The sequence below is a fragment of the Hemitrygon akajei genome, chromosome 9 (genome assembly GCF_048418815.1).
Source record: "Hemitrygon akajei chromosome 9, sHemAka1.3, whole genome shotgun sequence".
NCBI lineage: Eukaryota > Metazoa > Chordata > Chondrichthyes > Myliobatiformes > Dasyatidae > Hemitrygon > Hemitrygon akajei.
The window spans coordinates 46351899-46374716 of record NC_133132.1 but is presented as its reverse complement, the minus strand read 5'-3'; the positions used below and the strand labels follow the sequence as shown (position 1 = coordinate 46374716).

The window sequence follows — 22818 nt, the reverse complement described above, 5'->3', positions numbered from 1 at the left end:
TTTTTAGTCTTCTGTGCCAAGCAGTATGTACATGGTTGATCCATACCTCTCATAACTTGTTGAGCCAAGCTTGTGGGGAAAGCTTTCAAGGAATGTTTCCAACCCTTAAGTTCATTGCAACTGAAAAAGCAAAATGTCATTTCTCACAAATAGGTAAAGCTGCCAATATTGCTGGTTTGTGCATCACACCCAATGAACTGCTAACACGCCTTGGAGAGTTTGGGCAATACTGTCCTGTCACCCTTCAATTACAAGAGGAACTGGAAGACTGTTCTGTTGATCCATCATTGGAATTTGCAGCAGAGTTCCGAGGACACTACTACAAACTAGCTTCAAAGGAAGCTCTGGAAGTAAGCATGTCTGTGATAGACAGATCAGAATGAGTTAAAATTAGTTCCATTCTTTCTCTACCTTCATAAATAATATTGATCAAAGGGGACATGAGAATATTGCTTTAAATTCTGTCAGCTTTTCTTTGCACATCTTTCAACCTGTACATTGATTAAAAAGTACTGTTAAAGGTTTTATCAATTTGTTCTTTTCCATATATGCATGTGGAGTTTGACATTAATTATACACTTGGAGAAGAAACCTAGACCTGTCAATGTAAATGAAGATAAAATGTGGCATGGTAGATGCCAAAATCTGCAACAAAATCAGTACATGGGAAAGTACAACAGGTCTGGTAACATATGTGGAGAGAACTGAGGAATTAATATTTAAGAGATGTTTCATTATCATAGAAGCAAATTATTAAATGCTTGTACAGTTACATATTTTCCTGAGACTTTTTTGATCCATGCCCATGTTATCACTCCAGTTTTGTTGAAATTAAACAAAAACACTTTTTTTCATTCCTGAAACTTTGGTAGCTTTTTTATTGTCAGCACTTATTTGGGAAGAGGTCAGGGTAAGTGACCTTAAATTTCAGTAAGGTGAAGATACTGTCACTGTTCTGTGAGGTAGAGAATTCTAGAATATGATGAGATTTGCTTTGTTACATGTACATCAAAATAGTGAAATGGACAGTGAAATGCGTCATTTTGCATCAAATAAATCTTCAAAGATTGCACTGGGTAGCCCACAGAAGTCATCACACTTCCAGCATCAACAGAGCATGCCCACAACTCACTAACACTAACCGTATGTCTATGGAATCTGGGAGGAAACCAGAGCACCTGGAGGAAACACACACATTCACAGCAAGAATGTACAAACCCCTTACAGACAGTGGTGGGAATCAAACCCTGATCTTACAGCTGACTCAATAAAGTGAAGCATTAACCACTATGTTACCCATATATGATGATGAAAGAGCAGAGATCTTTTTCCAAGTTATGATGAAGGGAAGATTTGTTGGTTTGTTTCTATGTCCCTGTTGCCCATTATTTCTGTGAACTGAGGGCATCAGATTTTGGAAGTAATGCACAAAGGAGCCTTGAAAAGTTGCCACAGTACTTTTTATAGATTGGACAGACTCCTGTCATGGTCCATTAGTAAAGATCAATTGACAAACAATTAGCTGCTTAGTCTTAAATAGGTTGAAGGCTCTCAGTTTTATAAGTGGCGAGTCTTCTAAGATACTCTATTTTTGACACGTAATCAGTAGGAAAAAGTACGGTAATAATTATATATTACATATAATTTTTAGTTGCATGTGGAAATCAAACAAAGTAGCAGCTAAATTTATTTTTACAAAGCTAGGAATATGGACTCAAAGATACAGATTTGTCCACTTATTTTTACACTTATAGTTTTAATGATACCTTTGTCTAACATTTTTGAGAAAATTGTGATGACTATCACACTTTTTTTCAATCTTATTAAAGTATAAAAACAAAATATTGTGAAAGGATGAAGGGTCTCAGCCTGAAGCATCAACAAATTAATCTTCTCCATAGATGTTGCCCGACTTGCTAAATTCTTCAAGTATTTTGTGTGTGTTGACAATTTTGTTCATTTGTTTCAGACATTCTTGGAGAACCCAGAGATGTTTGTACCTCCACTGGCTGCCGTGACTCTGCCACCACCTGATATGTTACCAATAAAGCTTACTGCAGTTGGAGTGAAGGCCAGGTTTCCTAAGCATGCAGAATTGCAGGGCTACTGTCCAGTTACATTTCTGGATGGGATGGAGAAGTAAATCAACTTCTGAATAGTTTACAGAATATATCTGATGTAGAATTAAATTTCTTGATGGAGGAATATTCCACATTGCTATTTTGGTTCTTGGCAGGTATGAAGCTTTGATACCTGGACACATTGATTATGCTGTTGAATACAGAAACAAGTTATATCTTTTTCAGGATGAGAAACACCTTAATAAATTTATGCGGTAAGTGTTTCTAAATAATGTTCTAATTATCAAACTCTGAAATCTTTTTTATAGGGGTTGAAATTTCACTGTATATTTTGGAATGCCTTACACACTGGTGCAGCTGCATAATTGCAAAACATTGTCAAAACTTTAAATTAATGCAGCTTTTCTGAACAAATGCTGGACAAGTACAACAAAATTTTGGTATACAATGCAACTGATCAAACTTGCATAATTTTCTAACTAAGTATATGCAACTGATAAATATCATGGAGATTGACTGCAGAAGCAGACCTTAACTATGGGATTAAAGCTATTCTGCGTTTTTTTGAAGAATCAGGCAGTGATGAAATCAAGACACCTCTAAGGCTGTGCATCTTCGTTAAAACAAGCTCCTGTTTTCTTGCAGATTGATGCTTCTATTCCATATTATCCACTCCCTCTTCCAGTGATTGGCCTCCACTCCTTCCTATGGACTCTATGAACCTTTGGATCTTCCTAGCCTTCCAATATTTTCTATCTGCCTCCTCTTCTTTCCCATAATCCCATTGATCCCCTTTATCTCTGATAACATTCTCAACTTGGAGTTTCTCTTCAGTATATCCTTCTCCATCTCATTCCCATGACTGATCTGTTCAATGGCATCTTCTCACCTTCCTACTTCTGCCCATTCTCCTCCTAATGGGTTCACTGCACCAATTACCTTTCAAGTCCCATGTAATCTTCTCTCTCACCTTTAGATCACACCCCCAGTAATTATCCCCCACAATTTTTCTTTTCCCTTTCTATAATCTTTTCTCCTACGTTGTATCTCCTAGTTTGCCATGGTGGAAGATCTGGAGGCAACACCTAGAACCATGGGCAGCATTTGCTTGTTTTCTTTTATGTAGTACTTTGGGTATAATGCACAGCAGAATATCAAACTCTCATGGCCGTGTGCCGAAGTGGCAAATTTCTCCACATAACCCCACTTTATATGTTATTTGTAAACACCCACTGAGGAATTTCTGACGCACTTTAAAATTGGAATTTTAATGCATTTTTTGTGCAGAACGCTGATGAATATTAAAGGAATGTGTACCTCTGAGCCTTAATTATTTTTACACTTTTGCACTATCCTCACCCAATTTTTCTCATCCACCAAATCCACAACTCTTTTCACTGAAATATTTTTTTACTACACCTCTTTCCATAACTGTTCAAAGAATGTTTACTTGCAACACAAAGTAAATAGGCTTTAAGCCAATCTGGTCCAATCAGAGTAATCTTCCCATTTCCTCTTTCCTTATTTCCTTGTGGCTTTGCAAATTATTACATCTTACATGTCTGTCAACTCCCTTTTGATTCTTTTTGCCACTTATCTACACTTAGAGATCATTTACAATGGATCTACCACCACATCGTTGGAATGTAGAAGAAAACCAGAGTACCCAAGGGAACCCATGCTTGTCACAAAGAGAATGTAGAGGCTCCAAACTGAGATATTCAAGATTAGTCTTGAATGTCAGGAGCTGTTGAGAACAGTCAGGAGCTGCATGGTAGCAGCATCAGTTACTGTGCCGACTCTGACTGTGTAATTGTTCCCCAAATGCTCTTCTATTTTCTGGAAAAGGAAACATTTCAGCATGTTTTAGAAATTCCTTTTCATTACCATTACTATTCAAATATATATACTTGGAGAGTAACTGAAGATTTCTAATTTTTACAACTTTCTATAAACTGGAAATGAAATTTCTCTTCTATATTCTTTCCACTATTTGTGTGTTGTTGCCCCCTCAGCTATATCAGGCTGATTGTGGCTGGCAGTTCCCGAAGAAAACCACTAGCATTCCACCACTTCTAGCTAACTAGGTATAGGCTCTTATGGATCTGAAATAAGAATCTGAGTGAGTGACAGAAGCTAGAAATCCCTTCCAATCAATTATGACCAGCTCTTCTCTCATGTCTCTGTAATTCCCTTTACTCAACTATAATACAGATACATAAAACTTTAGCTTCTCCCTCTCAAAATGCAGGGTGAATTCTATTGTATTATGATCACTGGCCCCTCAGGGTTCCTCTACCTTAAGCTCTGTAATCAATTCCAGTTCATTGCACAATACCCAGTCCAAAACAGCTGATTCCTAGTGGGCTCTATCACGAGCTGTTCTAATAAGCCATCTCATAGACATTCTACAAAAACCCCCTCTTGGGATCCAACACCAATGTGATTTTCCCAATCTACCTGCATATTGAAATTCCCCCATGACTGTTGTAACATTGCCCTTTTGATATGCATTTTCTATCTCACTATGTCATTTGTGGACCACATCATTGCTACTGTTCAGAGGTCTGCATATAGCTCCCATAAGGATCTTTTTACCCTTACAGATTCTTAGCTCTGCTCACAATGATTTTATATTTCCTGACCCTATGCCACCTCTTTCTAATGATTTGATTTCAGTTTTTACCAACAGAGCCACCCCGCCCCCTCTGCCTACCTACCTGTCCTTTCAATACAATATGTATCCTTGGACGTTAAGCTCCTAGCTACAATCTTCTTTAAGCCACGATTCAGTGATACAATGTCATACATGCCAATCTGTAACTCAGCTGCAAGTTAATTTACCTTATTCCGTATGCTACATATGCTATGTCCTGTATTCATCACCCTTTCTAATTTTGTCCCCTTTTACATTGCAATTCATCCCATCGACTGCAATTTTGCCCTATCATCAGTCTGTTCTTGCTAGCAGTCTCACTACACACTGCCTCTGATTGTAAACCAACTACCTCATTGTCAGCCCTATTACTCCATTTCTCATTCCTCTGCCAAATTAGTTTAAACCCACCTAAACAACTCTAGCAAACCTGCCCTCAAGGATATTGGTCCCCCTCGAGTTCAGGTGTAACCCATCCCTTTTGTACAGGTTGTACCTTGCCCACAAGAGATCCCAATGATCCAGAAATCTGAACCCCTGCACCCTGAACTTGTTCCTCAGCCACACATTCATCTACCAAATCATCCTGCTCTTACCCTCAATGGTGCATGGCACAAGCAGCAAGCCAGAGATTACTAATCTAGAGGTCCTGCTTTTCAACTTTCTACCTAGCTCCCTAAGATCTCTCTTCAGAATCTCCTCACCTTTCCTACCTATATCAATGGTGCCAATATGCACCAAGACTTCTGACTGCTCACCCTGTCCTTTTAGAATGCCATGGACACAATCCAAGAATCCCTGACCCTAGCACCTGGGAGGCAACATACCATCCGGCTGCCTCTATCGCGTCCACAGAATCCCATCTCTATTCCTCTGACTATGGAATCTCCTGTCACTGCTGCAGTCCTCTTCATCTCTCTTCTCTTCTGAGCCACAGTGTCAGATTCAATGCCAGAGACCCAGTTGATACAGCTTCCCCCCCCCCCCCCCCCCCCCGGTAGATCATCCCCTTCAACAGTATCCAACGTTGTATACTCATTATTGAGGGGAATTGCACAGGGATATTCTGCACTGGCTGTCTATTTCCCTTTCTTCTCCTGACAGTCACCCAGTACCTGTCTCCTGAAACCTAGCTCCTATCTATCACTTTCTTAATCTCCCGTTCATTGAGCTGCAGTTCCATTTCCTTAACACATTCTCTGAGGAGCTGCAGCTCAGTGTACCTGGTGCAGATGTGGTTATCTGGGAGGCTGGAGGTCTCCCAGAATTCCCATATCTCACGCGAGAACAAAACACAGCCCCTTGTGCCATTCTCACTGCACTAACTGTGCCCTAACAGATGAGGAATGAAGAATAAAGAAGAAGAGAAACTTATGAGATACTTACCTCGCCAAAGTCTGATGAGCCAAAGCCCCTCCAACATTGGCCCGCTATTAGAATGGCTGTTCGTTTACCCTGCCTTATTTCTATTCACCCTTTCTAGTGAATCCTGCTCACTGATTGAACACGATCCAACTCCGAAAACTGACTCAAAGTGCTGCCTTTTTTAATGTTCAGTCATGGACCTAAATAAAATCACCACTTCTTCTCATGTTCCTGCTCACTGATTGGGCATAATTCAACTCCCAACTGAGGACTGGGCAATAGTGGTGCACTACCCGAGCTTTAGTCACTGCTAAGGCCACACTATGGTTCACTGACTGCCTCCCCAGTACAGCGGTCTAGTTTACTCAACCATTCACATCCAGATCACATTAGTGTGGGAACAGGTGAGCATTACTGGCTCCAACACCAGATGGTGAGCTGAATGCTTCAGTGATACAATTTGTGTTTTTCTCAGTATCAAAACTTCAGTTCTGTTATTGTCTTGTCTAAATACCTTATAGCTACAGGTATAAAATCTTCATTTCCTATCTTCTTTTAAGCCATGCTATTTAATCACAGTCCCACATTAGCATGTTATTAGTGAGAAGGTGCTGTTTAATTGGAAGTTGATAGGGGAAATATAGGAATCCAGATCTGCTTTCCTTGTGGCATTTTGATTGGTAATTGATTTTTTGTTGTCATGTACTGTATACCTAGATACAATGAAAAGCTTTGTTTTCAAGCTTTTTACCTTCTGCCCAATGAAAGGGGAAGAAGAGGGAATGAGTGGGGTGGGAGTGATGTTTGATTGTGTTGGGTTCTTTCCCAAGGCAGCAGTAAATGTAGAGTTAATGGAGGGGTGGTTGATTTTTGTGATAGACTGACCTGTGCACACAACTCTCTGTAATTTCTTGGGATCTTGGGCAGAGCAGTTGCTGTTCCAAGCTGTGATGTGTGATAAGAGACCTAGGCGAAGATGGTTAGGACCCAAGTGATGAAGTATCCGAGACTAGAATCGAGACACAGTACGAGACTGAAATGAGAACAGGGTTCTAAACTTGATGCTAGATGAGAATCCAAAGTAGAGCTGGCAATTGAGCCCTGAACCTCATTTCAGGTGCTCTTTAAGTTTAAAAACCCTGGCACCAAAATATGGTCACCAAATAGCAGGACAGACCTGAGTCTTTAATGGGGCCATGCCAGCTATCCATATTCCAGAGAATCAGAGCATCTAAACCCCAGAAGCTAGCATGGTCTGGTGTGTATCATAACAATGATGTATCTGGATAGGATTCTTTATATGATGCAATTATAAAAATTAAAAATAGGGACATACCAAATTTTACAGGTGGGCATCATTCCTTAATGCTAGGATGTAAGCTTGTAATAAGACCTGAATGACTTAGATAAAGAATTACAGATCTTCAACACCATAACCTGGAAAAAGTTGCTGATACACTTAACAAAATGGAATTGCAATGTGTTTTTTGATCTAATCCAACAAATTTATATCAGGGAAATGGGAAGTTCTGGTCAAAAAAATAATGCCTTGTTGTCTTAAACACAGCTTCTAAGTATAGATTACATATGTTTTAATCATTTTCAGACATCCTGAGAAGTACTGCAATCTGAAGCTCCCAAGTAAACTTCCACCAGTGAAAGATACGGTAGCTCTCACTTCACTTCCAATACTTGGATATATGGAACAAGTAAGGGCATTTACAACATTATCAGATGAGTGATGCAAATTGACATGCATGTAGCAACACTTAGTTCTACCTTATCCTCTTTCTTGCAATCCTATGACTTCAATTGCTAATAATCTAAACCTACCTGGCTTAAAGGCAGAAATTTTCTTATAAACTTCTTGAACTGATGCAAGTACACAAAAGCCTGCAACCTTGAATCCATTTTCCTATTCTTGGTTTAATTCTTTCTCCCCTTGACCAGTTCCTTTCCTTTGTTACATCTGTGACATCTTTGATGTTCTCTGCCGCCTTAACACTTTCCGGCTTCCTGCACCCCAATGGCTTGTCTTCACCAGAGATATCCTCTACATACAGATATTCCAAAAGCACTTTGTCCTCTTTTCCCACCAGTACACTCTTTCACCTGGTTGTCCTCACATTGAACAACTTCTCTTTCAGCTTCACTGACTTTCTGTAGATCAAAGATGAAGCTATGGGATTGTGCCTTGGAGTGCACAAACACTTCTCATACATTAACCCTTTCATTCTCATGTGCCTCCTCTGGACCCTCTCCAATACCATCACATCCTTTTTTGGAAATGAGGCCCCAAATTGCTTAATACTCCAACTGTGGTCTGACCAATGCATTATAAAGCCTCAGCATTACATCCTTATTTTTATATCCTTGTCCTGTTGAAATGAGCTTGCTCTCCATGTTGTACTGTCCAGGTTTGCGTATCTAGACAGCTAGGACACAACATCCATGGTCGATCCAGACTGACGGAGCCCTCCCTCCCTTTTGAAATGAATACTAATATTACATTTGCATTCCTTACCACCAATTCAACCTGCATGTTAACCTTTAGAGAATTCTGTATGAGGATTCCCAAGTCCCTTTGCACTTCTGTTTTCTGAATTTTCTTCCCATTTACAAAATAGTCTACACCTTTATTCCTTCTACCAAAGTGTATGGCTGTAGCTCCCTGCACTATATTCCACCTGCCACTTCTTCGCTCATTCTCCTAATCTGTCTATGTCCTCTGCAGACCTCCTGCTTCCTCAACACAACCTGTCCCTTCACCTGTCTTCATATCATCCTCAAACTTGGCTACAAAATCATCAATTCCATCAAGCAAATCACTGATATATAAATGTGAAAAGAAGCCGTCCCAACACCAAAACCGGCAGAACACCATGAATCACTGGCAGTCAACTGGAAAAAGCCCCTTTATTCCCTGTCTTAGCCTCCTGCTAGACAGCCAATCTTCTATCCATGCTAGTGTCCTTCCTGTAATACCAAGGGCAGCCTCATGTGCAGCATCTTGTCAAAGGCCTTCTGAAAGTCCATGTTAATGTCCACTGGCTCTCCTGTGTCTATCCTGCCTATTATTTCCTCCACCACTCCATTTTTTATTAGAAAACCTACAGCATAATACAGGCCCTTCAGCCCACAAAGTTGTACCGAACATATCCTCTACCTTAGAAATTACTAGGCTTGCCTATAGCCCTCTATTTTACTAAGCTCCATGTACCTATCTAAAAGTCTCTTAAAAGACTGCCTATCGTGTCTGCCTCCACCACCGTTGCCAGCAGCCCATTCCACGCCCTCACCACTCTCTGAGTAAAAAACTTACCCCTGACATCTCCTCTGTACCTACTCCCCAGCACCTTAAGCCTTTGTCCTCTTGTGGCATGTTTAATTCTCATTTAGTTCTCGTATAATTCCATCTGTTATTGACTGTAACTATGATTCCATTGCCATCTCTGACCAGGCACACTTAAAACTATCTATCAAAATAATGGATACATTTTCTAGTGCTCAATTCTATTCTGCTTCAGGACTCAGACTTTGTCAATTTTATTAGGGAACAGATTGATTTTTTCTTTTCAACAAACTCTATGGAAGAAATTTCCATTGGGGTATTATAAGACCCTTTTAAAGCATATATCCGTGGACAAATTATTTCATATTCTGCTGGAGTGAAAAAACGAATCAATAATGAAATACTGATGCTGGTTAACAAGATTAAAGAAATTGATAAGAGATATTCTATTGCTCCTAGTAAAGAGCTTTATAAAAGGAGAGTTGAACTTCAAATGGAGCATAGTCTATTATTAACATCCTTGATTGAAAATCAATTAAAACTATGAGCCAGTTTTATATACATGGTGATAACTCTGGTAAATTACTGGCTAATCAGTTGAAAACTGCTTTGGTTAAACGCCAGATTATCAAGATTCATAAACAAGATGGCACTCTGACGGTTGATCATGATGAGATAACCCAATCTTTTCAAGAATTTTATAATTATTTATATCAATCAGAATCTCCTGATGACCCCACTATAATGTATGAATTTTTAAGGAAATTGAATATTCTGAAATTATCACCCAATGAATGTTTAACATTAGGTGCCCCTATTACAGAAGAAGAAATAAAGGAGGTTATTTCTTTGATGAATTCGGGTAAAGCACCTGGTCCAGATGGTTACACAGTAGAATTTTTAAAATCTTTTTCTACGATACTTTCTCCTTGGTTATGTAAAATTTTTAAGGATGCATTAACCATAGGTAAATTATCGCAATCTTTTTATGAAGCCTCTATTTCCTTAATTCTTAAAAAAGATAAAGATCCTATTGAATGTGCATCATATAGTCCTATATCCTTGCTGAATGTGGATTCCAAGATTTTTTTCTAAAATATTGGCAACTAGAGTAGAGAACATATTGCCTCAAATTATCTCTGTTGACCAGATTGGATTTATTAAAAATCGCTATTAGTCTTTTAATATTAGGAGATTAATTAATATAGTTTACACTCTCTCAACTAGAACTCCAGAATGTGTCATTTCACTGGACGCTGAGAAAGCATTGCAGAGCCTCAGTACGCTTGAGAAATTTAATTTTTGTTTGAAATTTATATCCTGGATTAAATTGATATACCATACCCCTTCGGCTTCGGTATTTACCAATAATCAAAGATCTCCCTTTTTTCAGTTGTTTCGTGGCACTAGGCAAGGTTGTCCTCTTAGCCCTTTATTATTCGATATTACTTTGGAACCTTTAGCTATTGTTCTTTGTGATTCACCCAATATATTTGGCATTACCTGTGGGAATAGGACATACAAGCTAAGATTATATGCAGATGACTTGTTACTATATAGCTCCAATCCTGAGAAATCCATTCCTGCAGTTATATCTCTGTTTGCCCAGTTTAGTAGCTTTTCTGGCTACAAACTGAATCTTAATAAGAGTGAACTCTTCCCATTAAATATGCAGTTTCCAATTTATAAACATTCACTATTCAGATTGGTTACAGACTATTTTACTTATTTGGGTGTTAAAATTACTAAGAAGCAAAAGGATTTATTTAAGGACAATTTTTTACCTTTAATTGAACAGGTTAAACAATTGCTTACTAAATGGTCCCCATTGTCTTTATCACTGATTGGTCGAATCAATTAAAATGATTATTTAACCTAAATTTTTATACTTATTTCAAGCGCTACCAATTTTTAAATTTCTATTTCTAAATCCTTTTTTGATATCGTTGACTTTAAAATTTCTTCATATTTATGGCAGAATAAAAATCCTAGGTCAAGAAAAAAAAAATTTACACAAGTCTAAAACGGCTGGTGGTTTGGCATTGCTGAATCTAAGATTTTATTACTGGGCAATTAATATTTAATATTTTGGTCACAGGACTTGGATGTAATTCAAAGTCCACAATGGGTAAACCTTGAATGTAAATCCATTCAAGGGTTTTCATTGGTTTCTATTTTAGGGACCTCGCTTCCCTTTATTCTTTCTAAATTGAATAAACAAACGGTTAATCCAATAATTAAATATACACTACGAATATGGTTTCAATTTCGTAAAATTTTTGGCTTGAATAAATTTATTCTATCAAGCCCTATTATACCTGATTTCCTTTTTCAACCCTCTGTTATGGATCAAACCGTTTTGGTATGGAAAACGAAGGGTATAACATGTTTTCGAGACTTATTCTTTGATAACTGTTTCATGTCTTTTGAACAGTTGTCTAATAAATATAATCTGCCCAGGTCCCATTTTTTTAGATACTTACAAATTAGAAACTTTTTGAGTAATGTTACATACTTTTCCAAATACATATACAACTGATACCATAGAAAAAAAATTAGGTTTAAACCCTTATCAGAAGAGTTTAATAACAACTATTTATGATATGATTATGAAAATGCAGCTAGATATATCAGATAAAATCAAGAATGAATGGGAAAAGGAACTTCAACTTTCCTTACCTACAGAGAAATGGGAGAAAATTCTTCAATTAGTTACCTCCTCCTCTATATGTGCTAAACATGCGTTGATACAATTTAAGGTGGTGCATAGGGCCCACATGTCTAAAGACAAGCTAGCTCATTTTTTCTCTCATATAAATCCTGTCTATGATAGATGTCATTCTGAGGTAGCTTCTTTGTCTCATATGTTCTGGTCTCGCCCTCTTTTGGAGAAATATTGGAAAGACACTTTTAATATTATTTCAACAGTTTTGAGTATTAACATAGAACATAGAGTAGTACAGCACATTACAGACCCTTCGGCCCACAATGTTGTGCCGACCCTCAAACCCTGCCTCCCATATAACCCCCACCTTAAATTCCTCCATATACTTGTCTAGTAGTCTCTTAAACTTCACTAGTGTGTCTGCCTCCACCACTGACTCAGGCAGTGCATTCCACGCACCAACCACTCTCTGAGTGAAAAACTTTCCTCTAATATCCCCCTTGAACTTACCTCCCCTTACCTTAAAGCCATGTCCTCTTGTACTGAGCAGTGGTGCCCTGGGGAAGAGGTGCTGGCTGTTCACTCTGTCTATTCATCTTAATATCTTGTACACCTCTATCATGTCTCCTCTCATCCTCCTTCTCTCCAAAGAGTAAAGCCCTAGCTCCCTTATTCTCTGATCATAATCCATACTCTCTAAACCAGGCATCATCCTGGTAAATCTCCTCTGTACCCTTTCCAATGCTTCCACATCCTTCCTATAGTGAGGTGACCAGAACTGGACACAGTACTCCAAGTGTGGCCTAACCAGAGTTTTATAGAGCTGCATCTTAAACTCTATCCCTCGACTTATGAAAGCTAACACCCCATAAGCTTTCTTAACTACCCTATCTACCTGTGAGGCAACTTGCAGGGATCCGTGGATATGTACCCCCAGATCCCTCTGCTCCTCCACACTACCAAGTATCCTGCCATTTACTTTGTACTCTGCCTTGGAGTTTGTCCTTCCAAAGTGTACCACCTCACACTTCTTCGGGTTGAACTCCATCTGCCACTTCTCAGCCCACTTCTGCACCCTATCAATGTCTCTCTGCAATCTTTGACAATCCTCTACACTATCTACAACACCACCAATCTTTGTGTCGTCTGCAAACTTGCCAACCCACCCTTCTACCCCCACATCCGGGTCGTTAATAAAAATCATGAAAAGTAGAGGTCCCAGAACAGATCCTTGTGGGACACCACTAGTCACAACCCTCCAATCTGAATGTACTCCCTCCACCACAACCCTCTGCCTTCTGCAGGCAAGCTAATTCTGAATCCACCTGGCCAAACTTCCCTGGATCCCATGCCTTCTGACTTTCTGAATAAGCCTACCATGTGGAACCTTGTCAAATGCCTTACTAAAATCCATGTAGATCACATCCACTGCACTACCCTCATCTATATGCCTGGTCACCTCCTCAAAGAACTCTATCAGGCTTGTTAGGCATGATCTGCCCTTCACAAAGCCATGCTGACTGTCCCTGATCAGACCATGATTCTCTAAATGCCCATAGATCCTATCTCTAAGAATCTTTTCCAAAAGCTTTCCCACCACAGACGTAAGGCTCACTGGTCTATAATTACCCGGACTATCCCTACTACCTTTTTTGAACAAGGGGACAACATTCGCCTCCCTCCAATCCTCCAGTACCATTCCTGTGGACAACGAGGACATAAAAATCCTAGCCAGAGGCTCAGCAATCTCTTCCCTTGCCTCGTGGAGCAGCCTGGGGAATATTCCATCAGGCCCCGGGGACTTATCCGTCCTAATGCATTTTAACAACTCCAACACCTCCTCTCTCTTAACATCAACATGCTCCAGAACATCAACCTCACCATCATCAAGTTCCCTCTCATTGGTGAATACTGAAGAGAAGTATTCATTGAGGACCTCGCTCACTTCCACAGCCTCCAGGCACATCTTCCCACTTTTATCTCTAATCAGTCCTACCTTTACTCCTGTCATCCTTTTGTTCTTCACATAATTGAAGAATGCCTTGGGGTTTTCCTTTACCCTACTCGCCAAGGCCTTCTCATAACCCCTTCTTGCTCTTTTCAGTCCCTTCTTAAGCTCCTTTCTTGCTACCCTATATTCCTCAATAGACCCATCTGATCCTTGCTTCCTAAACCTCATGTATGCTGCCTTCTTCCACCTGACTAGATTTTCCACATCACTTGTCACCCATGGTTCCTTCACCCTACCATTCTTTATTTTCCTCACCGGGACAAATTTATCCCTAATTCTGCAAGATATCCCTAAACACCGACCACATGTCCATAGTACATTTCCCTGCAAAAACATCATCCCAATTCACACCCGCAAGTTCTAGCCTTATAGCCTCATAATTTGCCCTTCCCCAATTAATAATTTTCCTGTCCTCTCTGATTCTATCCTTTTCCATTATAATGCTAAAGGCCAGGGAGCGGTGATCACTGTCCCCCAGATGCTCACCCACTGACAGATCCGTGACCTGACCCGGTTCATTACCTAATACTAGATCTAGTATGGCATTCCCCCTAGTCGGCCTGTCAACATACTGTGACAGGAATCCATCCAAACTCTGCCCCATCTAAACCCTTGGAACTAATCAAGTGCCAATCAATATTAGGGAACCTAAAGTCACCCATGATAACAACCCTGTTATTTTTGCACCTTTCCAAAATCTGCCTCCCAATCTGCTCCTCGGTATCTCTGCTGCTACCAGGTAGCCTATAGAATACCCCCAGTCGAGTAACTGCTCCCTTCCTGTTCCTGACTTCCACCCATACTGACTCAAAAGAGGATCCTGCTACATTACCCACTCTTTCTGCAGCTGTAATAGTATCCCTGACCAGTAATGCCACACCTCCTCCCCTCCACCCCCCCCCCCCATCCCTTTTAAAGCACTGAAATCCAGGAATATTGAGAATCCATTCCTGCCCTGGTGCCAGCCAAGTCTCTGTAATGGCCACTACATGGCCAATACGTAATGGCCGTATTGATTTACATTCTCATCCTATTACTGCAATTTTTGGCTTACCAATGGTGGAACATAGTTATTTATCCTCTTCAGCTCGTCAGGTGATTGCATTTGTTACATTAATGGCCAGAAGATCCATTTTATTGAATTGGAAAGAGATTAATCCTCCTACTACATTCCAATGGTTTTCCCAAACTATATCTTGTTTAAATTTAGAAAAATTCAGAAGTGTCACTTTTGACCCTTCGGTTAAATTCGATAACTCTGCTCCTCTATCCAAATATTTAAGGATAATAAAATGGATTCGGAAAAGATCAAGTTACATCATATGAAATAAATGGTCTCCAAGTTTTTTCGAATTTGTAGGTGTAGGCCTCCATTAGTCTCGATAGACCATGGAATTGCACCTTGGAGAGTTTTTTTTTAATGGAAGACTGGCAATTGCCCAAGCTGCAAGTCTCCACGCCACCAATGTTGTCCAAGGGAAGGGATTCAGGACCCGTACAGCTTGGCACTGGTGTCATTGCAGAGCGATATGTGGCTAAGTGCCTTGCTCAAGAACACACATGCAAGCCTCAGCCAAGGCTCGAACTAGCGACCTTGAGATAACTAGACGAACGCCTTAACTACTTGGCCATGCGCCTCAACTGCCTCTTCCTTCACTAGTTTGAAGTAACTTTTTTTCCAGGTAAAGATAGATACACTCAATCAGTGTCCTCAGAATTCATGTCTAGTTTGCCAGTTTTATCCTTAGAAGGCTCTACATCTCCATGTATTATCCATTTACTCTTTATATTCTGAAAGAACATTTTGAATTCCCATTTATGTTAGCAGTTCTCACTTTTCTCAGTCTTTTCTCACAAGCTCTCTTTGCCTTCCATTTATGACATCTCCTCTGATTCTCAGCCTGGTTCTCCCTTGTATTCACAATATGACACTTACCATAAGAGATCTTTTGTTTTATCTTTCTCTGTACTCTTTCATCACCATGGAGCTCTGAATTGTGTGTTCTTCCAATGTACCTCATTAAACAATTTCTTCCTCAAAGGTAGCCCATTGCTCTGTTACATTTGTGATTGTCAGTTTTTCATTTCATTTTTCAGATCCAGTTTTACTCCATTGAAATTAGCATTGCTGAGACTATCTAAATCTTATAATGATTTGATCACTATCTCATAAATAATCTCTTACCAAAACATACCATTAAATCAGATCTAGTAATCCTTCCTTTTAGGACCAAAAACATACTGTACAAAATTATCCCAGATACATTTCATGAATTATTCTCTTTCCCCTTAACACTCTTATCATCTCAGTTTATAGTGGGGTAATTAAAATCTAATTGGCTGAAGATTGCCTACGGCATGGGTCAGGGTCCCAGGAGGAAGCTGAGAGGGATCAACATTTAGTGCCTCTAGTTTAACATGTTTGAGGAGCTTCAGGTTTGTCTTTAGTCCTCATATGTTGGGTCTTGCCTCCTCCTGTTAACTGTTTAATTGTCCATCACTGTTCATGTTTAGATGTGGTATCTGTAGCAATTTCTTCTTATTCACAGTTGTGAACTGTAACATATTGAAATTACAAACCCCAAATTCAAAAGGCCACCTTGTCCTTAATGCTCAATTCATTTCATTACTTTGACTGTTGCTATCTTTGTAACTTGTAACTCCCCAAGGTGTCTCATATTTCCCAAATCTTTCCTCTTACTAGTGCTACCCTTCTATCCTCTTAAATTCTAGAATTCATACATTACGTTACTACATTTCTTAATTTTCTCTGAGATCCTCTTTAAACCCTACCTCAGAGAGCAATCTTTCTCTCAATATGGATTTTTGTATGATTAAACCCTTCTTATTTCTCAAAGTGGATTTTTGTATGATAAAACTGCTATGTTAATTGAACAATATTAAAGTAAATTTACTTTTCTTAGATATGGTGCAGTAGTGTAATATTTTTTCAAGTGGACCAAGTAAAAGAGACCCATGTCAGTTTATAGAAAAAGTGGTAGACAGAGCCTTGGTAAATTTTAAAGGGAGCAAAGTAACTGGATCCCAGTGTGTTTCAAAGAAATGGAGGAACTGGCACCACAGTGCATGAAAGGAAAATAGCAACCAGAGCCCCAGTATATTAAAGAGAACAGGGAAACCAATGCTTGGGTATGTTTTTAAGAATTCTGAACAATTGATTTATCAGACTTAAGGTCAATGTGTAAAAATATTTTCCCTTATATTTTAATCAACTATTAAGTCTAATTTAGTGCTTGGTGACTGTTTCACTGTATATAATATTTGTTGGTTATAATAATTTCTATAGCTTCTTAAGACATAATACTTAAGTTTATCTGATGGGGAGAGCATGCTATATTATTGATCTATACAAGCCAAAATCTGGTTGTTTTTAATAAATTATATATCCTTTTTCTCTCTATTATTATGTATTGCAATGTACTGCTGCTGCAAAGACAACAAATTTCATGCATATGCTGGAGGTATTAAACCTAATTTTGATTCTGATTCTGAAGACTGTTATTTTGTAGGGAGCAGCAGTATCAATAATTAAAGCATTAACAGCTGTGGGCTGTCTGAAGCCAAAATATCCTTTCTTAAGTGTGAGGAAGTCTGCACTTCTCTATATTTCATATCATCTTAAAGGTAATGGATATAATTATATATTTATATGTTAGAATCTCTGCATAGTTCAAGAGAAAACATTAATATTTTAAATTGCTAAATTTATCTTAAAAGTGATTTTTGGTAGTTTCATACTCCTAAGCTATCTCATTCTAAGTCAAGAAATGTCTGTGTCCAGCAACTTGTTCATAAGTTATAGAGCTGTTAAGTAAGATAATTCTGATGAGAGCCCATCTTATACAAATGCTATACTCTGTACCAGTGAACCTTGTGCACAAATCCAAGAAATATGGAGAAATACTGATGTGTAATTATAGTTTATTTATCATGGTTGTAGTGGTCAAGTAACAACCATAAAACAATACTAAAGAGAGATTTTGGTGTTGGTAGAGCTTAAGAAAATTAGTTTCTACAGCGATCTAAAAAGATTATTGATTTAAATTCTTTCTTTTAGGCAGTCTTCAACTTAAGATGGGAAAAGTCTTACACTTGTTCTTGATGTGCCCAGAAATCCAAGCACATAATGCTTCTTTGAAATCTAATACCTACTATTTCTGGTTGTTCTACATCACTCTGGGAATTCAACTGGACTTCAGTGACATTTGAACCATACTATATGATTGATCTAGCAAACAAAACTATATATGATAGATCCAACATTCCTAAATCAGAAATCTTACTCATGACGCATAGAATGATGCCATTCCCCTCAAAGTTCTCCTACTCAAACATTGCTGGGCAATGTGAGACCTAGTTTAGCATTCCTGAGATCCCTATTAGGGTATCCTATTCAATAAAAGATACATTTCAGCCCCCAATCCCTATCCAACATACCCCCTTCACTGCACTTCACCAGCATTTCCTACTGCTTCTATAGGAATTTGTCTCTTCCATATATTTTCTAAGTTTGGCTTGACCCACCTGGATAGAGTGAAAATCAAGAAGATCCCTCTTTGTGGCTGTACAAGTGAATACCCTGTTTGGAGTTCCCTCTCAATTGTACAGTTTTCCTTAACTCTAAATGGTTTTGACAGTAACTCATTCTGGTGATAATTCATTGGTACAGGGAATCAGTCCTATCTGTAGTTCCTTACAATTACCAATCTCTCTTTTTTTTTATATAATAATAACTCAAACTCATGACGATGAAATTGGGGCAAAACCCCACTTTCTAACTTGAAATCTATTATCTCTATTCTGCTTGTTTATTGAAAATATATTCATTTGTCAATTTAGTCAACCAGTCATTTGTTATTAAAAATACTTTGATTGGTGTTTAAATGTAAGTTATAACAAAAATGTTTTGATGTGGAAAAGTCTGAGATTATTTACTTTCATGATGAGTGTGATGGAGTAGTCTCCAATTGCCTGAAGAGTGCAGCTTCAATAAACACTCAAGAACTTGACACTATATGGGACATAGCTGTCTACTTGAAAGGCAGTTTATCCACAACTATTAGTGGTAGTGAACTATTCCTTCACTACCAGCGCACAGTAGCAGCAGATTGTACCATCTATAGGATGCACTGCAGTAACTTACCAAGGTTCCTTAAACAGCACCTTCCAAACCCACAACTTCTAGCAGCCAGATAGAAGGACAAGGGCAGCAAAATCTTGGAACACCATCACCTGGAAGCAACTCTCCAACTAACCACGATCCAAACTTGGAATTATAAAGCCATTCCTTTACTGTCATGGGGATCAAATCCTGGAATTCTGTCTCTTAACAGTATTATGGCCATACCCACACCTCAGGGACTGCAGCAGTTCAAGAAGGCAATTCATCACCACCTTCTCAAAGCAGCAAGGATGGGCAATTAAGTGTCACCTTACAATCAGAAAATGCTAGAAGAACTCAGCAAATCAGGCACTATCTATGGAGGGGAATTTCAAGCTGAGAGCCTTCATCTTGGTCTAGGGTTCTATGAGAACAGCCCTATAATATCTAAGCTGTAGCTTCTGATTATAACTGATAGTGGTATTTCTTATTCTATCGCTTAAAGACATGAAATATCCCTGTATGGAAGAACAGCCTTATGGATGCTAAAATCATTTTCTAACAGCAGTAGATCTTTAGCCAGACATGTCAAATGTAAATTATGGTTTGTGTGAGCCATGACAGGCCCATTTTCCCAGGTACAACAGATTTCTATTTCTACATGTCTATTTTTTAAATAAATATGTTAAAATTATGTAGCTTAAGTTTAAAAACAAAATTCCTCTTATGGTACAAAATTGTGACTTTAAACCAGATATGCATTTGATGAAACTAGTTGGGGTTTATTTTAAGGAGAGAAATCATTTTAAATATTTATATTTTCAGCATACAACCCAAAAAGCTATGACTATGTGAGAAAGAAATACAAAAAGAAGTTGGAGCAATATGAAGAACACTGTGAACTCATCAGCTACCTTGGATCAAAGATGACTAGAAAGTACAAAGAACCCAAAGATAGACCCATTGACTTTGATCACAAATTACAAACGTTTCTATCACTCAAAAATGTAGAACCTACATTAACAAGTATTCCTTAGAAGATTTATCTTTGCTGAATCTTTCATAGTTTTTCAGATTAAACCATCTTTAGCCAGAAAGCATTTGCCAAGGAACATGTTACAATAGTAATTATTGGATTTTACATTGTTAATTATAAAAAAGTTTTCATTGTCCTGCTGTTTTATGTTTATCCTCCCCATGGCATGAACTTTTAACTAGCCTTGAGTTTGTATGCTCTTCCCAGATCTCTTATCAATTGGTCTCATTAGGTTTCAAGTGTAACCCATAGGACCTCAGTAGTGTTTATATTGTGATTTCCCTCCCCACCATTAACCATTCCTAGATTAAATACTTATGGGCTGCCTGCATTGATGCTCATGATTTGGAACTCACATTGCTGAGAATGAAGCTTTGCCAAAAGTGTAACACATTGATATACCTGTATATTTCATTTGTATACCACCTTAGTATAGAGTACTGTTTATTTCTCAATGTGCTTGTTACACTTATTTCCAAAGATTTTTACATGTTATTATTTTCACTTTATAACAGAAAATCCACTTTGTATTCATTTGAAATAAATGATATATTAGAGGCTTTTGATATGGCAATGGGCTTTTATGTGTAGATGCCAAGAAAATCAAATTCAAAACGTGTTTTCTGCAGAGAAAGTAATGTAGTCAGTTAAATAAGTATATATTTGCATCATTTTATATATGCTGGGCTTAAAAGATAGGCACGTGGATAATAGAAAAATAGAGGGCCATGTATGAGGGAGGGGTTAGATTGATCGTAACAGGCCAGAACATTGTGGACTGAAGTGCCTGTTCTGTGCTGTAATGTTTAGGTTCTATATTCTATGTTCCGAAAGATTTAAGTCTGATGGTACTTAACTGTCTTTAACTACAGAGATCTAAATGTGGCAGTAAAATTCACAATTTCTCCAGCTGATGCCATGATACTATTGAAGTAGTATCCCTCATCTTGAAAACTCACAATCAAAACAGATTTATCAATTGAGAGTCTGAGGTACATTCCCACTGTCACATATGTATATCCTAGAAATTAATTGGGTTTAACAGAACTCAAGCGATCACTCCTGCTCCATATACCCGTGTCATCAAAATATTAAGAAGCTGCTTTGTTACTCAGTGGACCATATAACCATATAACAATTACAGCACGGAAACAGGCCATCACGGCCCTTCTAGTCCGTGCCGAACGCTTAATCTCACCTAATCCCACTGACCCGCACTCAGCCCGTAACCCTCCATTCCTTTCCTGTCCATATACCTATCCAATTTTTTCTTTAAATGACAATACCGAACCTGCCTTTACAACAAAGCTCATTCCACACAGCTACCACTCTCTGAGTAAAGAAATTCCCCCTCTTGTAACCCTTAAACTTTTGCCCCCTAACTCTCAACTCATGTCCTCTTGTTTGAATCTCCCCTACTCTCAATGGAACAAGCCTATCCTTGTCAACTCTATCTATCCCCCTCATTATTTTAAATACCTCTATCAAGTCCCCCCTCAACCTTCTACGCTCCAAAGAATAAAGACCTAACTTGTTCAACCTTTCCCTGTAACTTAGGTGCTGAAACCCAGGTAACATTCTAGTAAATCTTCTCTGTACTCTCTCTATTTTGTTGACATCTTTCCTATAATTTGGTGACCAGAACTGTACACAATACTCCAAATTCGGCCTCACCAATGCCTTGTACAATTTTAACATTACATCCCAACTTCTATACTCAATGCTCTAATTTATAAAGACCAACATAACAAAAGCTTTCTTCACCACCCTATCCACATGAGATTCCACCTTCAGGGAACAATGCACCATTATTCCTAGATATGGACATCTAATCTATTATGAAATCTTCTTGGTTTCCTGCTGTGGCTAATGTTCCTGAGGAAGTGAAAATGAATCTTAGAATCAGAGGGTCATTCAGCATGTAAACAAGCTATTCGACCCAGCACATCTACACTGACGAGTTGGCACCCATCCATATTAATTCCATCTTCTATCACCCTCATGCCTAAGCAATTCAAAAGTTTGTGTAGACACGTCTTAAATGCTGTCTGCAATAATCCAAATGATTTGGAACTCAGTTTCCACCACTCTCTCTGGCAGTGCATTCCAAAACTCACCACTGTTTGGTGAGAAAGGTACCCCTCAGACACCCTCTAAATCACTTATACCTCTTATTCTAAATCTCTGTCCTTTAATTTTATTCTCCTCTGATATGGAAAATTTCCTGGCAGTCTGCTCTCCCAATACTTGTAATTTATATACCTTAAACATGTCCCTTTTAAACCCTTGACCCTGTAAATAAAACAGACCAAGATAATCCTGTCTCTCTTCAGAATTGATGAGTTCCATTCTAGGCAATGCCCTAGTGAATCTCCTCTCCAGAACTATCACATCTTTCATATATATGGTGACCAGAACTGCACGCATTATTCCCACTGAGGTCTTATCAGTCTTTTATAAGGTTGAAGCATTACCACTCTGCTTTTGTGCTCTTCTGCAGAACTGTTACACTCTTGTTTATTTCATCCAAATATTAGCTGATAGACAACCAGCAGAATAAAATATAACTTGAAGAGAAATTGGTGTTTAC

At 38.6% G+C, this 22818-nt stretch overlaps 1 protein-coding gene across 2 annotated transcripts in view; it reads left to right on the top strand.

Annotated features, from left to right (window-relative positions):
• Positions 1-20780, top strand: part of ak9 (adenylate kinase 9) — a 162248-nt gene extending 141468 nt beyond the window's left edge. For both annotated transcript variants that reach the window (XM_073055891.1, XM_073055892.1), the window contains exons 33-38: positions 154-350; positions 1970-2139; positions 2237-2335; positions 7709-7811; positions 17601-17715; positions 20018-20780. In XM_073055891.1, the coding sequence (XP_072911992.1) occupies positions 154-350; positions 1970-2139; positions 2237-2335; positions 7709-7811; positions 17601-17715; positions 20018-20229 (896 nt within the window). In that variant the 3' untranslated portion in view covers positions 20230-20780. The remainder of the gene's footprint in view (positions 1-153; positions 351-1969; positions 2140-2236; positions 2336-7708; positions 7812-17600; positions 17716-20017) is intronic.
• The last annotated feature ends 2038 nt before the right edge of the window (positions 20781-22818 follow it).